The sequence below is a fragment of the Gopherus flavomarginatus genome, chromosome 2, assembly GCF_025201925.1.
Source record: "Gopherus flavomarginatus isolate rGopFla2 chromosome 2, rGopFla2.mat.asm, whole genome shotgun sequence".
Lineage (NCBI taxonomy): Eukaryota > Metazoa > Chordata > Testudines > Testudinidae > Gopherus > Gopherus flavomarginatus.
In genome coordinates this window covers 247,295,011-247,318,986 of record NC_066618.1, presented here as the reverse complement: position 1 = coordinate 247,318,986, position 23,976 = coordinate 247,295,011, and the positions used below count along the sequence as shown (strand labels likewise).

The following is a 23,976-nucleotide window of genomic DNA, read 5'->3' as shown; positions in this document are numbered from 1 at the left end:
TAACATCATATCAAATCTTTTCCAAATATTAACTTCCATGTAAGAAACCATTGTAGAGGCCAGAATTTCAGATGAAACAGAAAATGGGTTGGGCAATCACAAATAGAAGGGGAAGTGATCCACATGGCCATGACCAGGAGTAAAGGTACTTTGTGTGACCGTGTCTCCCTTAAAATGTGGTCCACATGCTGAAGAATTTTGAGCACCCCTTACCTTAAAGGACCAGTACCTCCTTTTTGTATAAGAAGTGATTTCTGATGACTATTCCCTTAGAAAAAATGCTATAGTATTAAACAATAATATCCCCTAACACTACAGATGGTGTAGATTTAATAATTTGAGAGAGAAGTTTCATGAGGATTAAAAACATGCAAGTGCTGATAACCAAATGTACCCCATTATCTATTAATTCAATCAAACAGTTCCCCTTAAATAAAACAGCAGATATTCTGAGATATCCAGGGCTATTTAGAAGATATATTTGAAATCAGCTTTTGCACTATGGTTCTGGGTAAAGCTTTCAAAATAAATCCCATTGGCTTTCAATGGTACTTAGGCATCTCAGACACTTTAGTTACTTTTGAAAATGTTGCCCATTTCTCAAGCTGTGTTGTCATGAATTCAAATCCCTTACTGTTTAAAACAGAATTTTTATTGGCATAAGTTGAATTTTATAGTAAAGATTTTGAATTCCATAGGAAAGTATACAGAGTTCTAGGAGGTGAGATAGCACATTGGCACTAATAGGAGTTTACCTGACTAAAAATTGGACAGGGCCTTGTTAGTCTTGTGTATTTTCATAATGTACAATATATGGCAGAGTTCTGATCTCTCAATATAAACAGCCTGGGTATGTTTATAAACTCTTCCATAAATACCCCAGGATTTAGCAACCTGGAATGGGACAGGAATTTGAATTTCCAGTGTTAGATGACAATTTCCAGTGTTAGATGAACACTAGTCTAGCTACAAGAAGTGGCAGGTACAAAATAAATGGAAAAGAACAGGAGTAGAGCCTCAGTTAATGTAAATTTTTCCATTGATTTCAGTTTTACAGCAGCTGTGAATCTGGCCTTCAATGGTCTGATCACCACCATAGCCTAATAAAGCAAGACTTGGAGTGAAGCCAAATTGTTTTTCACACTGTAGTGGTGGAATGGTATCTGCCTCAAAAACATTTGGCAAAAGAACATTTCCTCCATGTCTGATCAAAGTCTGCTGCACATGTTGAAGGAGCTAAGGCAGTGATGGGCAGGGATGTGCTAGCTGCCACTTCCCACAGCTCCCATTGGCTGGAACGGTGAACTGTAGCCACTGAGAGTTGCGGGAAGCCGTGCCAGTGGACAGTCAATGTAAACAAACTGTCTCACGGCCCAGCAGTGGATTACCCTGATGGGCCGCGTGCCACAGGTTGCCCAGCACTGAACTAAAGAATGATTACTGACGTGACTGTGATTAGCAAACTAGCTCCTTAGTTACTTCTATTGGAATTCAGATTCTGTGCTGGAGCTCCAAAGGTAACACACATAATTCCAACAGAAACAAAGTCTATAGTTTACATCATTTGTCTCTTCCTAGGTATATTACAGTACACATTTTTGGCTATTATTAACTTATGTCTGGGATTATTATTAATTCCCAAACATAACATTTTACACTAGAGCACAAAACAAGTTTCTTGCACACTTATAAATATCATAAAATGACCATGCTGGGTCAGACTAATGGTCCATCTAGCCCAGTATCCTGTCTTCTGACAGTGGCTGGTGCCAGATGTTTCAGAGAGAGTGAACAGGGCAATAATCAAGTTAGCCCCCTGGTCATCCAATTCCAGTTTCTGGCAGTCAGAGGTTTAGAGACACCCAGAGCATGGGGATGCATCCCTGATCATCTTGGCTATTAGCCATTAATGGACTTATCATCCATGAACTTGTATAATTCTCTTCTGAATCCAGTTATACTTTTGGCCTTCGCAACACCCCCAGGCAATGTGTTTAATCTCTGGTGCCTATTAATTTCATTGGGTGACCCCTAATTCTTGTGCTATGTGAAGGGATAAATAACACATCCTTATTTATTGTCTCCACAACATTCCTGATTTTATAGACCTTGATCTGGAAGCTGTTCCAAGCCCCTCATCATTTGTGTTGTCTTTCTCTATACTTTTTCCAGTCCGGACATATCTTTTTTGAGATAGGGCAACCAGAACTGCACTCCGTATTCAAGGTGTGGGCATACCATAGATTGATTATAGTGGTATTATGATATTTTCTGTTTTATTATCTATCCCTTTCCTAATGGTTGCTACACTTTTTTGACTTACAACATTATTTTGCCTTACAACGTCTGCTTACAAATGTTGTAAAGCACTCTAGACACAGGTCCTTCAACTCAAGCTGATATTCAAGTATGCTGAAAAAGAGGTGAATGCAGTAAAGTTGTTTATGACCTTATTTTTTTTATTTTTATTTTTTTTAGTGGATGTTGTAAAAAGCAACAGCGATCCCAGTTTTTAAGAAGTGCTTTTATAGAAGCTCCATATCCCACATTTGGATGTTTACATAGACATATAGTCAACTAGACGCCCATTTTAAATGTCAAAGTGCCTGTAGTGTAGAGCTTGCAAATGCAGACTATGGAGGTGTGTCTTTTTAAAACATTCAAGTTGAAAATTGGGTTCAGCTGTACGTACATACAAGGATTTTCTATTTTCCCAGATTTATTTACTTTCCCATGACAAGTATATCCAAAAATATATTAGATCAGTTTTGTAGAGAGAAAAAGAAAGGATTACTCAAATAGCAGGAAGTGAACTAGCAGAACAATTCCTTTTAAAGCTGAAATTTGCACTTGAATGCATACCCTGACTGTATTAGTTTTAAGGATATATAGGGGCAAGTTCCAATTATGAAAGGTTCACTTTGATGCTGCAAAATTAATCCAGTTGCTGGATTTTTTTAATTAACACATTCAGTGGGAATTGCATTAACTTTGTATCTCAGAGTATTGTATATTGAAGAGATAATGTTAATGGAATAGAATGTTAAGCCAGGATAAAGGTCTCCTCCTGCAGTGTAAATGCCAAAATAAAGACCAAGCATTCATAGAAAAACAACATTGAGATCAAGGAATGACATTTTCAGGGGAAATGAATTTAGTTATTTTCTTGCTGTTGTGCATCAAAGCAAGGGAATGGGGTAGAACTAGACACCATGCTGGCTTGCACAGCACTGGCTTTTTCATAGATTGTTGCCATTACATCTCATTCCTCACATGGGACACAGTATGGATTATTATGTGTAGTGCAATAGTGTTTAGATGCCCCAGCTGCAACAGACACCCCACTGTGCTAGGCACTGTACAAACACACAGTGAGAGGCAGCCTCTGTCCTGAAGAAATTGTATTCTGTGTAGACAAGATGGACAAAAAGTGGGAGGGGAACAAATGCAGTGTAGTGCAGTGACTTGGTCACACAAGAGATCAGTGGAAGTGCTAGGAGTGGAATCATGGATGAAATCCTTCCTCTGTTGAAGTCAAAGGCAAAATTCCCAAAGACTTAAATGGCTGACTTTTTATCTTTGGTTTCCAGAGACCTTGTCCAGTGCCCATCTCACTAGTGAACGTCCTTTCTGGCATCTCTGTTCTCCAGTCTGTTTCCCCTGTTGAGCCAGCAGTGCTAAACTGTGTCTTGGTTTTGCAATGTGGAGAAATGTTCAGAGGTGTCTTGTTGAGACTATCATTTGCTCTTTACAAACAGTTTTTGCATATAATTTATGTGTGAAGGACATTTGCAAGGAGCTTATGCATGTTCCTGGGCTTTGTGCATGTAAGGTCTATAATTAGCTCACATATATTAAGTGAATATATGTGTTTGGTTGTGTTCCCAAGGCTGCAGTCACAAAGAGAGGCTATATGTTGAAAATCTGGCTCTGTAGATTGTGAACTTCTGTATTTGACAGACTAAGAATGAGGCTTGTTTCTTCTTTAGCTATTTTAAACAACAACAACAACAATAATAAAAGTCTTGCTATTTTCCCCTCTAGATTTGTACTAGTGAATGAATATTTGTGAAAAGAGCTGGATTTACCACGCAGAAGCCAGGAGTTTTCTGTTCAAAAACAGTCACATACCATTGGTAATGGCAATGCAAAGTTCTCCAACTCCACCAACACACCTCAGCCTAACCCTGGAGTGCTCATTTCTAGCACTGAGAGTATGGGTCAGTCTCCAGGCCCATTCAATCCTTTCCTCTCTAGCAAAAGACAGTGGTGGGGGCAGAACAATTAGCGCTGACAGAAGGTTATTTTTACAATGGAGAGAGCTGTTTTTTGGGAACTATTCTGAGGCCACCAACACATTTCATGGAGGCCATGAACCAGTTGTCTGATGTTAACAACATTTCATCATTGATTGAACCAACCACACAGATATCAAAAGTTCCATAGCTCATTTACTAAGTCCTGGAGCCATAGTATTCTATTTTCAGTATATAATGCATCTTTCTGAATAAGTCTGTTTCTAATTACTCTAATTTTGATTTATACTGATAATTAAATGCCATTCATCTAGTCCATTGATTGGCTGGCTCCGATTACAATTGGTATAATAAAGTGTCTGAATCTGGTCCGAAATGTTTCCTTTTAAAGCAAATTTGATGTCAGTGGTATATTAATGTAAAATGTGGGTTAGCGGTTTGACAATTGTGTCCCTTCCATGAAGCATCTCAGGGACAAGACAAAATGCATAGACCTTCCATTAACACTGATGAGTATAATGTACCTGTGTGGGGATGAGAATAGACTTGCTAGTATACATGAGTTCTGAAATTGCAATTGCAATTTTTTTTGTGAGGTTTTTTACTGGCTTCTGTGTAACTGACTCTTTGACTATATGGTATTTGATTTAATTGTTTTCTAGACTGGCACAGATCACATACAACTAGCCATGAGCTCTACTACATCTGAGTCCCTTACATTTCATTTTTGATTGCCCCTATTTTAGAACACTGTAGGGAATAATTTTGGATTTAACTGGATCCAGATATCTACTTTTTCATTAAATATGCTTTAAGGGAAAAATATCTTGCCATGATATGTTGATTTAACCTACTTCTTCCTCTAATACCACATTACTGAAGAAAATTATGGATATTCCCTGGTACCTAAGTAAATGGTAAATAGTTCTTACCATTAATTTTAAGCCAAAAGAGAAATGTCACATTTGGAGAAGAGAATTCAATATATTTTGAGGCTGAGATTTTCAAAGCTAAGGGATTTAGATGTCCAGTTTTCACTAGAAATGTATAGGAATTGAGTGTATAGTTCCCACCCTTACTGTACACAGATTTTCACCTGTAATTAAATATTTGTTATTTTGTAAAGCTTAAATACCAATATCACCTTTATAGCAGTCAATGGGACTTCGAAGTGCATAAGGGGTCATCCACATGCATCCCATTGCAGGGTGAAGGCCTAGAGTAGCTACTGCAGTCAGCATCAGAATTGTTTATCCGAAAAAAAGCAAAACGCTATTTCACACACATTCAATAGAGAGGCCACCTTCTGCATTTGTTTATTCACAAATTATTTTTTCCCGATAGGAATAATTTTAATAATTAATACTCATGCTGTCAGACTTCATGTTCTGCCAGTCACAATAAACTGATAGCTGGAGATCTGAGCTCAGGAATAACCTTGGGACTCCTGCTTCTTGATTCATACATTCCTAGATTTTAAAGCCAAAAGGGATCATTATGATCATCTAGTTTGACCTCCTATATAACACAGGCTACTGAATTTCACCAGTGATTGCTTTATCAAGACCATAACTCAGGGATTCCCAAACTTTTTTGCTGGCACAACCCCATTTTAATGACATATTTCCTGTCCAGGCCACAAACAGCAAGGAAGGTGCCATTTGGAAGAGCAAAATGGCATCCTCCATGACAGCGTGACCTCGCACGCACCATATGCATAAGGTCATGCCACATGGAGGACACCATTTTGCTCTACAAAATGACATCCTCTACACAGTGTGACCTCATACGTATGATGCATGCAAGGTCGGGCTGTTCAGAGGATGCTATTTTTGTGGAGCAAAATCACATCTTCCATGCATTGTGACCTTGCACACATTGTACATGTGAGGTCACATTGTGTGGGGCAAGCTGGAGTCCTCCTGTAGTAGAGATCACTGCAACTCCATCTGCTGATGGTGTAACCCTACTTGGGATCGCAACCTACAGTTTGGGAGCTGCTGCTATAACTTGTGGTTGAACTGGAAAAATCATGGAGCAGGTCCTCAAGGAATCAATTCTGAAGCATTCAGAGGAGAGGAAAGTGATCAGGAACAGTCAGCATGGATTCACCAAGGGCAAGTTACGCCTTACTAACCTAATTGCCTTCTATGATGAGATAACTGGCTTGGTGGATGAAGGGAAAGCAGTGGACATATTATTCCTTGACTTTAGCAAAGTTTTTGATATGGTCTCCCACAGTGTTCTTGCCAGCAAGTTAAAGAAATATGGGCTGGATGAATGGACTATAAGGTAGATAGAAAGCTGGCTAGATCATTGGGCTTAACAGGTAGTGATCAATGGCTCCATGTCTAGTTGGCAGCCAGCATCAAGCAGAGTGCTGCAGGGGTCGGTCCTGGGGCCAGATTTGTTCAATATCTTCATTAATAATCTGGAGGATGGCGTGGATTGCACTCTTAGCCAGTTTTCAGATGACACTAAATTGGGAGAAGTGGTAGATACACTGGAGGGTAGGGATAGCATACAGCAGGACCTAGACAAATTAGAGGATTGGGCCAAAAGAAACCTGATGACGTTCAACAAGGACAAGTGCAGAGTCCTGAACTTAGGTTGGAAGAATCCCATGCACTGCTACAGACTAGGGACCGAGTGGCTAGGCAGCAGTTCTGCAGAAAAAGGACCTAGGGGTTACAGTGGACAAGAAGCTGGATATGAGTCAACAATGTGCCCTTGTTGCTAAGAAGGCTAACAGCATTTTGGGCTGTATAAGTAGGAGCATTGCCAGCAGATCGAGGGACGTGATCATTCCCCTCTCTTCGGCATTTGTGAGGCCTCATCTGGAGTACTGTGTCCAGTTTTGGGCCCCACACTACAAGAAGGATGCACAAAACTTGGAAAGAGTCCAGCGGAGGGCAACAAAAATGATTAGGGGGCTGGAGCACATGACTTATGAGGAGAGGCTGAGGGAACTGGGATTGTTTAGTCTGCAGAAGAGAAGAATGAGGGGGGATTTGATAGCTGCTTCAACTACCTTAAAGGGGGTTCCAAAGAGGATGGATCTAGACTGTCATCTAGGATGATACCAGATGACCGAACGAGGAGTAATGGTCTCAAGTTGCAGTGGGGGAGGTTTAGGTTGGATATTAGGAAAAACTTTTTCTTTAGGAGGGTGGTAAAGCACTGGAATGGATTATCTAGGGAGATGGTGGAATCTCCTTCCTTAGAGGTTTTTAAGGTCAGGCTTAACAAAGCCCTGGCTGGGATGATTTAGTTGGGGATTGGCCCTGCTTTGAGCAGGGGGTTGGAATAGATGACTTCCTGAGGTCCCTTCCAACCCTGATAGTCTATGATTCTATAGTATATATTTTAGAAAGACATCTGTTGGAGTGAAGGAAAATATGTGTTCTGTAGTGTAAGTAAAATAAAGGGGGTTTACCAACCATGGAAAGGCTTTGAAAATATAGGAAAAATATGTAACATGGCCTTGAAAATAAAAGCTTCAAAAGTTGGAAGGAATGTGGCATCTAACAAGACAAATTTTGGGGAGAATGCAAAGCTTGGAATGAGGCCTGACTGGAACAACTGGACCTAAAAGGATGCTGATAAGAGAGGCGGAAAAGTCCTTGAAAAAAGCCTCTAAATTATAGAAGATTATCACAGTTTGGTTAAAAGTTCTGTGGTGAACTGGTAATAAACTTTGACATACCAATGTTTATACTGGAGAATGGGGCCCAGTCCCACACTGCCCAAAACTGGTTCTGAGCTACAGTTAGCGATTGGAAGTGACATCATTTGTTTGTTAGAGTATCACAAGATGAACTTTAAAGGTTCAATACTAATACCTGCCTAGTCAGTTGGAGCCAGCCAACATGAATTTAAGCACCCCTCTGTCTAGCCCGTTTGTGAGTACTCTGATCAAACGCTTATGAATGTTTGTTACTGCACGGGTGTAATAAGTGCTTATTATTTAAACTTTTTAAGCATGTTTAAAGTAATTGTATAACTATCATTTGGCTTTTGGATTGAATAAAGGAATTTGTGGTTGAATTAGTGCCTGGCAATATCCTGTATTAATAAATAAATAATTTCAACCATATCCTACCTTTGAAGACGTGAAGTAACAGAGAATCCACCAACTCCTAGGTAAGTTATTCCAACTATTAATTACCCTTATTGTTAAAAAATTGCCCTTTATTTTTAGTCTCAGTTTGTCTAGAGTCAGCTTCCAGCCATTGGATTTTGTTTAGTATCGCTGTTTATCTTTGAGTTACTGTTTGTGAAAGGTAGCTTCTGGCATTGATCTCCCATGCCATTGCATGCAAAAGCATTTAGAAGGGGCCAAACCAATGCAACATGTATGTAGCTTCAGAGCTGCAAAAAATTAAAGAGGTTCATTGGCTCCTCAAGGTGGGGAGTGAGTAACTGTGTGGAAGGGCAGAGGCATGACCTCTTAGACACGAGGAATAATGCAAGAATCCAGGCAGAATCCCGGTCTCTGTCATACTCCCCACCTCCTCGCTGTCTGGCATTTCCTCCACAGTGCTTCCCAGTCTCATTCCCCCATGACAGCATTGCTGACTGTATGGCCTTAGTGCTAATAAGCCTTACTCAGTTGAGTGAAACTAACCTCTGCAGCTCCTCCTAAGAGAGTAGAAGGCATGGTTTGAAAGTTAAGGCTGCTACAAGGGGAACAAAATAATTCCCAAGGGGAAATTCACAATAAAATCTCCAGCTTTGGCAAGGAAACATGTTGCACAGAGTGGGCTGCTACTTGGCTTCACTTCCTACTTCAACTGGCCAATCACCCTGAATTCCCCAAACTACTCATATGAGAGGTGGTGCTGGTGGTGTGTGTGTGGGGGGGTCTATTGGCCTAACACAGAAGGAGAGCAATATTCTCCAGGTTCTATTTGCCTCCTCCCTTGAGGTTTGTGCCCTTGGCAACATGCCCAATGAGGCTTGGCTCATCTTTGTGGCATACAGTGGAGTGGAAAACAAGTGCCTTTGTCTCTAGTGATACTGCCAGAGAAGAGGAGGATCAAATGCCTTTTGCCAATGAATGAAGCAGCATGAAAGATGGCCTCAAAGGAGGCAATGTGTTCCGCTCCCACAGCCAGATGGTGAGTACTGCAATGGTGTTAGCAGATAGAGAGGCAAATCTAGGAAAACTGGCCACTCCACACAACAGGGATAGACACTGCCCATGCTGTGATGCCTGGGTGGGAGCTTATCCTTCAACATTAATAAATAATAACGGTATTAAAAATGATGCATTGGCTTTACTGTATAATTGACAGCATGAATGTTAGAAAATATGACCATTATTCTGCATCCACTCTGGTGTTCTGCATTAGGGACTAGTGCAATTAATTTCCATCCAAATACAAAGCCATTAAGACAATTTCATTACATATGAGTTCTCTACTCTAATCCTAAAACTAGCAGAAATCCCTTTAGAGTCTAATTTTCATGCTGATTAATGGTGATCACAATGTATACTTCAACCTAGGGCTTTTCAAGCGTAGAAATCTGGTGTGGTAGCTAAATATTCCAAGGCCAATTCTTGCATCATGTTAGAGATCTGGTTGAGTTTTCCATACTGTTAAGAAATAAACTTCTGCTTCTTACAGTGATAATGAGCTCTCATTTCTTAATTGGAAAGGATGATGAGATCTTTCTGATTAACTACTTAGGGAGGAAAACACAGTGCATCCCCATCCCCATTAAAATAATGGGAAAATAATGGAATGCAGTAAGGAGGAGCCTGTAAATGGAATGGAGACCTCTATTGCTATCCAAAGTGCATCTCACTTTGAGATGCAGTATTTTTAAGAAATTCCTCAAACAGCAATACACATTAATTATAAATTGTATTCTGGTAGGGCCCACAGGAGAGGAGGAAAAGGGGGAGAAGAAAGGAAAGAAAATGATAAAGGGATGAGTATACAGTGATAAAAAGAGTGATAATCAAAAAGCTAGGGAATCTAGAGCACATAGAAGGAGTCATTGAAATATATGCATCACTGTACGGTTTTTCACATGAATCTGACAATTTATTAATGAACACTAATCAAATTAACACAGTCCACTCTAACTCCAAAGTAGTGTGAAATCAATTAATGACTTTTGTTAAAGGCAATCAATTAGTTGTACTTGATTTTATTTAAAACCATGCCCAAAAGACATGATCTAGAATGATTATGCCTGACAACTGTCAGGGGTGGCTCCAGGCCCCAGCATGCCAAGCGCGTGCTTGGGGCGGCAAGCCTCGGAGGGTGCTCTGCCGGCGCCACGAGGGCGGCAGGCAGGCTGCCTCCAGCGGCTTGCCTGCGGAGGGTCCGCTGGTCCCGCGGCTTCGGTGGACCTCCTGAAGGTGTGCTTGTGGAGGGTCCGCTGGTCCCGTGGCTTTGATGGACCTCCCTCAGGCACAGCTGTGGGAGGTCCGCCGAAGCCGCGGGACCAGCGGACCCTCTGCAGGCAAACCGCCGGAGGCAGCCTGCCTGCCGTGCTTGGGGCGGCAAAATCTCTAGAGCCGCCTCTGACAACTGTAGTGCATGGGTAGAAAAGGATGATGCAGATCCCGTGGATCTCGTAAGTTACAACAACCCAGATACAGAAGGAAATGTGGAGATCATCATTCAAAATGAACATAATTGGTAGGGGAAAAGAAGGCATCAGTGCTGGCAACTCTTAAGCCAATTTCCAGTCTAATTACATTATTAGCAGAGCCGCCCAGAGAGGGGGCAAGTAGGGCAATTTGCCCCAGGTCCTGCAGGGGCCCCCACAAGAATATAGTATTCTATAGTATTGCAACTTTTTTTTATGGAAGGGGCCCCCGAAATTGCTTTGCCCCAGGCCCCCTGAATCCTCTGGGCAGCCCTGATTATTCGGTTTTATACTGGAAGAAATACACACTCTGATCAGTAAAATAACTTGGCCATGAAGGTTTAGATTTCACAGTAAAATATGCATAAATTATCAAGTTTCTTAACTGCTGCCATTTCATCCCCATTTCTGTCTCTTTATGTCAGAAGTATTCTAAATGGATTGAAATAAGGGTCAGATCCTCAGCTGGTGTAAATCAGCCTAGTCCCATTGAGTTTAGTGGGTCTAATTCACCTCACACTTCATTGACTTGTATGGGAGTTACTCCTGATTTAGACTAGTAAGTAACTCGGTGGAGATGGGGTGGGGATGGTGGGTTTTATTTCATTCTTCTGAAAGGAAACAGTCTAGAAGCTGCTGCATGTGGTTCCAGGTTGCAGCATGAGCCCCTTAATTTCTTTGCTTATTTTCTCCCACCTTTTGACAAAATTCTACAAACTGTGCTCTTAATTTATAACAAATAAGATTCAAGAGACAGACTAAAGGCTCAGAGACAGCTTAGCTTGTTTAACTTTCAGGCACCTTAGGCCAGATTCTCTGAGGTGTAGCCACCATACATCAACTCACCAGTGAAATGTGAGTCTAATGCCAGCTTAACTGGCCCAGGCAAGATCACCCCAAGATAACATAGAACATTTGGTGGCAAAGAGGTTAGAAGCTCTTCCTGCACTCTCATTCTGTGTGGCAGGGAAAAGATGGCCTGGCAGGAGGAAAGGTGGACTGGCCAGTACTGTCTCCAATCTTCCACTGCATTTTCAGTCTCCTGTGGTCATTGCAGCTTGGCATAATTTAGAGCAGCCCTGAGAATGCTCTAACATAGCAGAAGTCTTGTTAGTCCTCCAGAGAGCAGCCCTAAGTGCTACAGGCATGCATAGACAAGCTTTAAATCATTTTGTACCCCATCCCCTGACATATGCACATTGACCAGTGCTGAGAATCTGGCCGTTTCTGTTTTAACATGGCCTAAAATATACATCATAAATGTAGTCCAACCTAAGCTTAAATTTATGGGATAGCTAAATCTGTCTCTGAAAATGTTTGACAAGGGAAGACTTCTTTGGTCCATTAATCAGGGTAGAAGCCGGAGAGCTGAGGTATAGTTCTGTCTGCTTGCTATAAGGTACCCTGCATTTGTCTTTTTCTTTTTAATTGCCAGAAGGTCTGACATCTTTGTAGAATGTACATGAAGAACACACCCAGAAGTCTGAAATGCTGATTAAGTTCATAAAGGGGAACATCTTTATTCCACACAGTTCTAGCACTATATACATGGAGCAAAGATTGTGAATTTAAAGCTCCATAAGGCTTCCTGTCCACAGATACCTTCATTATATAATCCATACTTCCTGGCCATTAGAGCTGGTTGAATTTGGGGAGAGGGGGAAGGATTGGCTAAAAAGTAGAAAGAATAAAACAGTTTGTTTCATTCAACATTTTTTTTTAACTTTTCTGATAAAAAATGGTCTTGCAATGAGTGTACCGTCAGCCATAAATGTCAGTGGAAATAATGTCAGTATTATTATAATGCTCACGATGAATCTTCACAGCAAGATGATTTTTCATCAGAAATGATAGGAAACTTTGTTGCAATTGCATATGGCAAGGCACAGCTAAAAACCAAGGGTACCTTTCTCCTTTCCTCAGCAGCTTCCAGCTTTTTCTGGATCTCCTCACGGGACAGTTCTTTCTTCTTTGGAGAGGCTAAAGTCCGTGGTGCTTCTGAGACAGGAGATGGCGGCTTTAAGATCAGTTCAAAGGCCTGGCCAGAGGCACGTTTGTTGATTTGTTTCACTTCCATATCTAGGAAATAAAATTAAAAAGGTTAAACCCGACATTGGGGGAGAGAAATAGCATACTTTGGCAATGAAAGGGAAACGGCTGAGTATGTGTTGAAAACAGCTCTCATGAGAGGTACATTCCCATTTGTTAGTAACAGTGTAAGTATAAATTAATCCTATAAATATAAATACATATGTCATTTTGGAAGGCTATAAAAGCATGTGTATATGTATATGTGTGTATGTGGGGATTTATACGGTAGTAAAGAAAGCTTAATATGGACAAATGTGTAAATCTGGTGTGAAACATTCTTTCACCAGCCCTTGCTATGTTTTGGTAGTTGCTTCATGAAAATGAACTACTATAAATTTACTCTTTGGTAATTCTCAGGGTTAGAAGAAGTTTATCAATGACTTTAGAGGGAAATACATATATAGGAAGTCATGGAGGAGTAATAGTAAAAATGTTCAAAACTATTGACACTTAATAGTAACAAACCTACTTTTGTAAACTCAATCTAGTTTTCCAAAGTTAAATAAAAAAGCAGTTGTTTGACCAAAAATAATCTGCATGTGCTTGATGGTCATGTGAAATTAATTGGTGATTGCAGCCCAGTGGTGATCAAGTATCCATACTTGAGACTATTCACCACCACATGTGATATCATTTGGCACCATATTGCTCATCTCAGCAACCAAGCTAAGTATTGAATTGGAATGGAGACTGAACTAGAGTTTTTCATGCATCTGAGGCTGAGATGTCGTTATGAGATCACCTGGTGGTGCAGAGACTGATTCCTGCTATACCTATCCTATGGATAAATCAATAATTTCTGTTTCCAAGGCTATCAATCCAGCAGTTTTGACTAGTGTTTAAATTAGATTTTAAAATGTTTCTCCAAAATTGTCTCCTTTTATGCTGATGAGGGGCAGGAATAACTCCTGACCTCTTTGGGAATTACAGATATGCTGTACTGCTTTTGTTTGCTGAAGCATCTGCTGAAACCCTGCTGCCTCTTAGCCTCTTATGCAGCCCAGAGATGCAACTCCTCAAACAGTTTGTTCAATTCATAACACCCATCTACGTGCTCACAAGGAAAAGGCCCCAGACATAATGAATTTAAAAGCATGGCATCTCAAGCCTGGGTGAGAAAAATCCAAGTTGACTAATTAAGAATTACCTCATTGGTGCCTGCTAGGGAAAGCATATTTTCTTGATTTTCTTGAGAATTGCATCAGCTGTGAATATCTGCAATTCCTGGATGGGTAGCATTTCTTGAGGTATTAAGTACAGTATAGCTAATTATAAAATAGACAGCCTTGGGCTTTTTAAAATGAGATTTTAATATGTTGTTGTTAGGGCCAAAGAATCACCACAATGAGCAATAGGCAATTGGTAAGAACTAACAGCCAGAAATAGCAAGTGAATTGTTAAATCAGCAAAGCATTGACTAAATATTAGAAACTGTGAAAGTGAAATGAGTCATATCCCAGCACTGCCAAATTACTTAACAAGCAGGATGATTTCCAGTGAAGGTTACTCACCATCATATGTATAGATATTCATGTTGCGAGGTTCAGGGTAAAAACAAGAGCAGATCAGAGACAGCATGGACAGCTCCTTCATCTTTTCCTTATAGGCTGAAATAAGAGATTGTTAGTTTACATCTGTTTCCCAAATTTATTTCCATGAGTTTTTAATTTAGATCATAATTACAATAGTTAGCTATATGCCTGGTAGAACATCTGAATCCCAGCCTGAAAGATTTCTCCAAAATGTTAGCCTTTGACCATTCCTTCTGAATATGGGAATCTTTAATAGTATATGAATGTCAATCACCTTGTACTGCCCAGACTGCTTCTGACCCCCGTGTCTCCTACAACATGGTCTTAACTTCAGATCCAATGCCCTCTGGGTCTCTCTGACTTATATGAGCTGAGGACGGCTGACCAGCAATGTATTTTAATATTGGAATAGTGCCATAATCCACTCTCTCTCTGCAGCCAGAGGCAAGTGACACTCACACAAACTTTACAGTTCCTCCAAAATCTCATCAAGATCTCTGAAGATCTGGTTCATGGATTGTCACTGGCAGATACTAAAGGCGTTGTCTGATACAAATGCAAATGTCATCCAAATAATTATTAAAAAAAACCAGAAATATGGATAATTCATAACAAGATTCTCAGCAAAATTCTTTAGAAATAATACCCTTAATACGCCAAACCAAAAAGGTTTTAACCTCCTGTCCTATTGAATTGATTTGTTAGCTCCCACATCCAGTTCCAGTGTAAATCAATCTATACACGAAATGCACCTTAATTACCATTATTTATAATTTATTACAGTAGGGCTCATAGGCCCCAGTCAAGAATTGGAGCCACTTGGGCTAATAATAATAATATATAGATGTTATATAGTGTTTTTCATCCATACATCTTAAAACACTTTAGGAAGGAGGTAAGTATCATCATCCACAATTTATGAATGAGGAAATAGACACAGAGAGGGTTAAGTAGCTTGCTCAAGAGGCCTGTAGCAAAGCCAGGACTAGAACCCATATCTTCTGAATAGTAGTCCAGTACCATAGCCACTGGTCCATACTGTACAAATGTATCCAGTAAGAGTGGATGGGAGGTAAATGCTGAGCATCCAGGGTTTGAAAATTTGCCTCCCATCTTCTCTTACAGGATACAAAAAGTGCATGCACACATGTGCCTTCAAAAAGTGCATGCATGCATGTGTCTCTTCAAAACCCATATTTGCATAGAGAAGTGCCTCTTAGAATGAGAAATTATCTAATTGCACACACAGAGGCAGGTACAAGTTAGCCTGTGGAATATGAAAACATGCCCTAAAATAACTATTACTGATGTTATTATAATTGACAGAAGCACAAATTCAATCTGGATGTCACTGCATCAAATCAATGAAGCTATACCAGTGATGGTATAAGTTTAAAATAATTAATAGAAATCAATAGATATATAAAACTTCCATTCAGTCCTTCATATGCATGTTGCTTGCTCTTTCTGATATTTTGTACTCAAGGAATTTGAGCATTTGCTCCGAGGGGCTGAGGGCCCTCAGCTCTCATGAAAGGCAATGGCAATTAGGGATGCACAAGTTTTCCGGGCCAGGTCTCAAATCAGCATTCAGTAGACTACTGCTTAGGGGCAACTTGATTATGGGACTCCAATCAATCCACCCAGAGCACACATGACCTACTGTATGCTTCATATTAACCCATACTGACTGCCAAATACCCAGCACAAAGTTGCACCAAGAGATCTAACTGTCTGCATACTGAGGTTGGCAAGTCCTTTGTGGTTCTGTTTACAGATGTGAAAGAATTCAGTTACATACAAAAAAACTGTAAAGACAAGAATCCCAATCAATATTTAAATCAAACAATATTATGGAAAAGATTATCAAAGGCACAAAACAGGACCCAGAAACATTTTTTGCACTGCTGCTGTTAAAGTAACTATCTTGCACTGAGAGGAATCTTTGGAATTAAGGCAGTCGTTGGGAACATTCCATCATTATGACATTCACATCTGAAAAAGAATTTTTTATGTCCAAATGACATTTACACTAGAATCACTAGTTAGCATATGGAATCCTGCAAATGATTCCCTACATTTAAAATGGTGACATGTTTTAACATTGCAGAATAACACCTATTCGGTTAGGCCCCAATCCAGCAAAGCACCTAAGCACATACTTAATTTTAAGAAAATGAAGAGTCTCATTGACGATTCACATGCTTAAAGTTAAGCACTCTGAAGTGGTTTGCCTGCTGAGGGCTACAAAATATTGTAAATGTGTGTATGAATTGGGTATCCTAACAATCCTGACTCTTGTTTTTAACTTTGCCAGGTATTTGATATTTGCATTTTCTAAAAGCATTCAAAACAATCAGAAAAAGTCTTTGTCCTGCCAGCTTGTCATCTACAGCACATGGTTTAAGAGATAAGAATGCCGTGCTCTGCTCTCATTCCTCTTAGTACTATAGCTGCACTAAAAGCACCTTTTACATCCTGGGCAGTGACAGAATTCAGATGATTTACTGGGCTATACAAGTACCAGGCTCGGTTTTGTATTGATTTAGTCACTCTTTGCCCTAGAAAGACCTTCAGCCAGAATTGTAAATTGGCTTGAATAATCCTGTCACATCCTAGAGGCCACTACAGCACCATCAGTCAAACATACAGATAATATAGCATATTACAGGAAAAGTTTTTCTGTTTTAGGTACTTTGATGGTCAGCATTACTGTACTATCTGAGCTTCTCACAATCTCTCTTAAATGTATCTACCCTCACAACAACCCTGTGAGGTAGAGAAGTGCTGTTAAACTATTATACTGATAGGGAACTGAGGCTAAGGGCTAGTCTACACTAGAATCGCTACAGCAGCGCAGCTGTACTGATGTAGCTGTGTCACTATAGCACTGCTAGTGCAGACACTCTATGCCAGTGGGAGAGAGCTCTCCCATTGGCATCATTACTCCACCTCAGGTGGCAGTAGCTATATCAGAGGGAGAGCTTCTCCCGCAACATAGTGCTGTCCACACTGGTGCTTAGGTTGGTGTAACTTACGCTGCTCAGTGGATGGCTTTTTTTAGCTCTCTGAGTGAGTTAAGTTATACTGAAGTAGGTGCGAGTGTGTACAGACCCTCAGGCTATGTCCACACTATGAGCTAAGGAGTAATTCCCCCGCTTGTGTATACGTACTTGCGCAAGCTCTCATTGGGCTAGTGGAAGTATAAATAGCAGTAGGCACAGTAGCATGGGTAGAGGCAACGAAAGCACAGCTTAGTTGGACTGAATACATGCCCACCAGAAACCAGTGGATATGTGTTCGGCACAGCTCAGCCATGCCTCCGTTGCCACCACTTGTGCTAGCTTGATGAGAGCTAGTGCGCATACGTGTATGCGAGCAGGGGACTCACACCCCTAGCTCATAGTATAGATGTAACCTAAGTGACTTGCCTAAGGGGTGTTTGTGGCAGAACAGAGAATTGTACTCTGAGTCTCCTGACCTAAGTCTTAGGTTAGATGCCTCACCACTGAACCATCCTTCATGGAAAAGCAGGTTTTTTATTCAAAGAGCATTTTGGTAAAACCATATATTTGGAGACACAATGTTTATGACTGTGTAAGGAACAATAACTCACTTTATTTTTCAGGTGAAATACCATATAGCAAACCCTTTTTGATCCCTCACCATTACATTCAAATCAGGTACCTATTTAACATGTGTTTGCCAAAACCCTGTGGGTCTTCTTTTTTTTTAAACTACTTTACCAGTCCACACCGGATATAGAATTTAAGAACCATCCTTTAATATAGTGAAGGGGAAGGAAGATGTTCAATAATAGTAGTGATTCAGTTTGGTGGAAAACCCTGAAAAATGCTTTAAGTGGTAGATGATACCGAACATTACAATTTATGAGAATTAGAGTAAAGATAATGAGCATATTTTAGCAATGGGGCAGGTGCAAACTCAAAAGTTGGAGGAGAGTTTTTTAAAATTTAATTTTTTGTTCTGAATTTTGAAATTGAAGGAGATGGGAAGAAAGATGGGCATGATTTAAAGTCCACAGGACTTTTTTCATTGACTTTGGATAAGGTTCAGACAATTGGATAACTAAGCTTTTCTGTGCCTAATGTCTCATCAGTTTTATATTTCATAAAATAGATAAGAATATAAATTGATGTAATGTGTCACAATGCAAAATGCCCTTTGTGGAAAACAGGAGGGGTGGGGGAAGGAGTGCTGAAAAAGTGTTAGTACTATCTTAATAATATTGTACTTTAAGCTTTTATATGAATTGTTTTTTTATGAGCTATCATAATTGAGAGGGGCCATTATGTTTAGCCTCTTCTTTAACTACAATTAAGAAATTGCTGCCTGAGCAACATTTGGGTAGTGACAGCTAATTTCATATAATTGCTCTCCCCGTAAGATGATTTTCCTGTTTGCATTCAAAGTCTGTGAATGAATCCTCCCCTCCTACAACCATATTCTAAATTCACATCACACAAGAATATGATACTGCAAACGACATCCGCTCATTCACATGCTGTATCCATGTATGAATGCCAATTATCGTCCTCCATTTGTCATAATGACCGTGATTAACTATCAACATTTGGTTAAGATTTTCAGCTATATCATTTTATCATTTAAAATCATGTGTTAACTGAAATATATATACACAAAAGTGATGGCTCTTTTTGTTAATTCTTTTAAAACTTGTAAAGAAAATGAGGATTATAACAAGGTGCATTTTCCAGGGTGAGTTTTACAACTGGCTTTGCTAATTGTACGGATCCTCATTCAGTCACACGTTGTGCACATAACTGTTAACTACTTCTGTAGTAAATGATGTTAATCTTGGGATTACAATAAGCTTTGATAAGGAAATGACTAGTAAAAAATGATATTGACCAATGAGGGCAATAGAACCTTCTCAGACTTATAGTTTCAATTACATATAAAGCCTTTAATTGTCTAGAACTAGTATTTAAGTTGGGGGGAGCAAGGGCACAATGCTGCCGCCCATTGGCTAAAAGCAGAGGGGAGCTCAGCCTTGCCAACTCTTGCAATTTGACTGAGTCTTGTGTATTTCTTATTACCTTGGCTCCTGGAATCATATGAATATATCAGAATCCCAGCTTTCAATTTCTTTTTAACATAAATTTCTCATTCTCATGGTTGTAGAGAAAACATGACCTGTGTGCAACCTGAAGGCTCAGAAAACAACTAAAATTTATTGCCAAATTTATTATTAAAAAAATAATTTAAAGTCAATTTCATGATTTTGGGGGCTTGACTCAATTTTGAATACTTGGGGTTGGCAATACTGGAAGAGTCCCCTCCTCTCCCTGGCTCAGATGAACAACTTTCTGGACTGATCCCCCTTCTCCTGGACTGGTGCAGTGAGAAACGTCCTGTTTCAGTTCGCTTTAACCACTCTCTGAGTCTGAGTTACTTGTGTACTCATCTCACTCTGTTTCCCTCTCAGGCATGTCAGGCAACTGACGTGAAACAGATTGTTCTTGAATTCCGAGGCTGTAGCTCAACTGGACCATCAGCAAAATTACCTTGGATTAGGGATCCTATCTATGGAATTCTCTCAGTAAAGAATCCCTCTGATGCTGCCCTCAGGCTGCTTCTATTTATGTTGCTATATCTCTGCCCATTCTGGCCTCTCCTTTCCCACTAGCACTTTCACTTTGGATTATTTCCTTTTGTCTAGTTTGTTTAGGAAAATGTCTAGTATCTCTAGGCTGAGTTACAATTTAATTTTACTTTTAATATTTTTGAGCTTTCTGGACACTCTGCCCACAAACAGGTACTTCAGAAATCAGTCAATGTATTGGGCGGGGGGAGTGTTTCCAGCTCTTCTGATTTACTTGGGAGTTTCATGATATTTGGTGCTTTTTCTTCAGTTCCCAGGGCCGGGAGTCATGAAATTACACGAGACTCTCACTCAGCTTTCATTTTAAACAAAAATAATTTCTAGCCCTCAGGGTTGTGGAGAAAAGCTTGTAAACATGAACCCAAGTGCACACTCAAGGGAGAGAAATCAGACAATTAATTATATTTTTTTAAAAATGTCATTTTTAAGGTAATTTCATGATTTCTGGGGGCCTGACTCATGGTTTTTGAATGTTTGTCATTGGCAATGCTGAAAATAGGTTAACATGAATAAGATAGTCAACTTTGCTGTTAAAAGGTATTTCCTAATGAAGCAATATTGAACGGCTGGAAAATCACTTGGATAATGATACAATGCAAAATAAATTTTATAAAATAGCAAATTTTGGTGTACTTTACTAAGACATCATGAGGGCTCATAAGCCTTGAACCTAGGCCTGTGAGTTTCCAGGCTATGCATAGACTGTTGCTACCCAGCAGCACAATCAAATTCTTCAAGAAGGGGGTTAGTGAAGCACTAACTAACAAAGGGCCTTGCCCATGAAATTCCTGATTAGTGAAGTTGTCCAGCTCTCTCCCGCTCCCATCAATTGGCTGGGACGCTCTACTTAAGCCAGAAAGAGGTTCAAGAAATTGAACAACTTAACCAGGGGTTGGCAACCTATGGCACACATGCCAAAGACAGCATGCAAGCTGATTTTTAATGCCACGCTGCTGCCTGCTGGAGCAGCGTGCCATTAAAAATCCTGCCTGGCCCGGCCCATTCTTCTTAGCCCTCTGCCCTCTTACCCCCCCACAGGAGAAGAAACATAGGCATGCGCATGGGGTGTGCCCAGGCACACCCTGATGCAGGGGTGGGCAAATGGCCCCACTCTCCCGGTGCGGCAAGCCGCAGGGTCCGTGCTCCAGAGCCAGAGCACCTGGCCAAGTGCAGCAAGCTGCCAGCCCTTCCCCCACCTTCCCTCCTCCCCTGGATCCATTCTGCTGTGCATGCAGTGCTCTGGGGGCTGGGGCTGTGCTCTCTCGTGGGACAGTGTTTTTGGCTCCACGGGGAGGCAGACACGCTCCCCCATCCCCTGGAGCCAAGGCGCCATGCACGCAGCGCTCTGAGGGATGGGGCTGCCTGCTCCCATGGGCCAGTGTGTCTGGCTCTGTGTGGAGCAGAACATGCTGCTAGGAGCCTCATGGTAAGGCATCCGGGACCTGGAGGGTTGGATAAGGGGGCAGGCAGTCAGGGGACAGGGAGCAGGGTAGGTTGGATAGGGAGTGGGATCCCGGGCGGGGTGGTGGAATAGGGGCATATCCCCCCCAGTCCTCCACCTGACCTCCCCCAGCCCCCTGACCTGACCCTCCCTCACACACACTCTGCCCTGAGCCCCGCAGCCCTGCACTGCCCCCTAGGCCCATGCCTTGAGCCCTGTGCCCCCCTCATACACACCCAGCTCCCTGCTTGACTCCTTCACCCCCCCACGACCCCTGCCCTGACTCTTGTACCCCCCACATACCCAGCTCCCCCACACTCCATGCACCCTCCCACATCCTGACTCTTGCACCCCCCACATCCTCACCCCCACCCTGAGCACCAAACGAGAGCTCTTGCACCTCCCCCATTCCCACCTCCACCTCTCGCACCAAATAGGAGCTGCCCAGGTAAGTGCCCCACACCCAAACTCCTGCCCCAACCCTGAGCCCTCTCCCTCATTCTAGCTCCTGGCCAGACCCTTCGCCCCCAGCCCTGTGCTCATGCACTCCCACCCTCAGCTCAGTGCAGAGAGAGGAAGAGAATGGGCCAGAACCAGGGAGAAGGTAGGTAACCACTGTATGTGAGCAGGGCAGGGACCCCAGACCAGCAGCGGGCTCCTTGCTGGCAGGAGCCAGTGGATGGAACCCCTGAGCAGCACTGGGCTGAGCCACACAGCCTGCTGCTGGTCTGGGGTTCTGACTGCCAGACCCTGGCCAGCCGGGGTCCTGGCCGCAGGCGCCGCTCAGCCTGCTGCCGGCCTAGGTAAACAGAACCCCAGACCAGCAGTGGGCTGAGCGGGCCGGTGGCATGAGATCAACATTTTAATTTAATTTTAAATGAAGCTTCTTAAACATTTTGAAAACCTTGTTTATTTTACAATACAACACTAATTTTGTTATATAATATACAGACTTATAGAGAGAGACCTTCTAAAAAACATTAAAATGTATGACCGGCACGCGAAACCTTAAATTAAAGTGAATAAATGAAGACTTGGCACACCACTTCTGAAAGGTTGCCGACTCCTGAACTAGATGAATCACTGGAGAGCTACTATGGACACTGCCTGACTTTCCAGCCTGTTCCTGTCCTCCCTATCTCAGATTCCTGTCTGTTCCCAGTTTCCTGCTTTCTCTCCAGGTCCCTGTTCTTACACCTGATGCTGACTTTGGCTTGGCATCCGACTCTGTCTCTGGTTCCTGATTCTAACTCTTAGGCATGACTGTCCTGGTCACTACAGACATATATCTAATGGAGTGCAGTTTCTTTGGACCATGGGGTTAGGTTAATCAAAGGGATAAATATGAAGATTAAAAATATGCTGGGAATTTCAAAGGAACCTAAGGGACTTAGTTGCCTAAATCCCATGGAAACTCAGTGGAAATGGTGTGCCTAACTCCCATAGACTCCTTCAAAAATCCTAGACTTAGTGATTAAATGGTGTCCGTTTATCAGCGTTTGAAATGTTCTGAATATAATCTAGTGCCCACTGTCTGTTTTCTCAAAGTGGGCTGTTACGCGTGTGTATGTTGACTTTCTATTAATACAGAACTCTTGACCTGCGTGGTTGTGTGAAGAAGGTTGAAAAGTCCCTTGCATTGCAGATCACCATGTGGGCCTCCATGGGGGCCTTCTGTTCTGTGTAAGTGGTGATAGTGGGATTTGTGAAGAGGGGAGGAATGGCTCTGCCACCCCTTTCCCCACAGCACACCAGCCAGTTCTGTGAACTGACGTGGAGGAATAAATAATTGGCTACTGGTATAAACCAGCAACTAATTACTGCCTGTCTGGAGAAAGCAGAGAAACCAGGGAACAAATTAGGACAAAGTCACAATTCATTTCATGCTCATTGCCCTATAGTTGGGAAGACTGTTATGTCACAACATATCCCAGAGAAAGTTTCCTATTAATCATTTGGGCTATTTGTTTACATTTGAAAGCAGACTAATAAGGAATATAAATGCTATTTATTCACTGAAATTTGAGAAATGAAGATATATCTATTCATTGTCCCTTTGCTGAAACTGGTCCATAAATAATAACCCATCAGGACCCTACGTGGAGTTCTTCCATCACATCCTAGTCAATCAGTGCTCTGTGGTACTGATATCTCAAAGGGCCTGCACTACCACTGTGCTATTTCTTAGTGGTCACAAAGCACAACTCACAACACAGTCCACTTCCTTCCCCACATCTGTGCTCTCCGGCTTGTTGTCAAATCGTCAGCCTTCCAGGATGAATTCAAGTTATTGAACCTGAATCCAATTTTATTGTCTGCTTTGGAAAAGACTGATAGGCAGAAAGGTAAGAGATAAGAGTAGATGAAGCATGAAATGCAAGATGCACAAGGTTCATATCACTG

The 23,976-nt window shown here is 41.4% G+C and overlaps 2 protein-coding genes across 2 annotated transcripts in view; both read right to left on the bottom strand.

Annotated features, from left to right (window-relative positions):
• The window catches only part of LOC127045143 (uncharacterized), a 1,042,790-nt gene that overhangs the window by 369,990 nt on the left and 648,824 nt on the right, over positions 1–23,976 (bottom strand). The window lies entirely within an intron of this gene.
• Positions 1–23,976, bottom strand: part of STMN2 (stathmin 2) — a 60,150-nt gene that overhangs the window by 8,179 nt on the left and 27,995 nt on the right. The window contains exons 2-3 of the mRNA XM_050941403.1: positions 14,465–14,560; positions 12,769–12,941 (exon numbers count right to left, since the gene is read on the bottom strand). Coding sequence (XP_050797360.1) covers positions 12,769–12,941; positions 14,465–14,560 — 269 coding nt within the window. The remainder of the gene's footprint in view (positions 1–12,768; positions 12,942–14,464; positions 14,561–23,976) is intronic.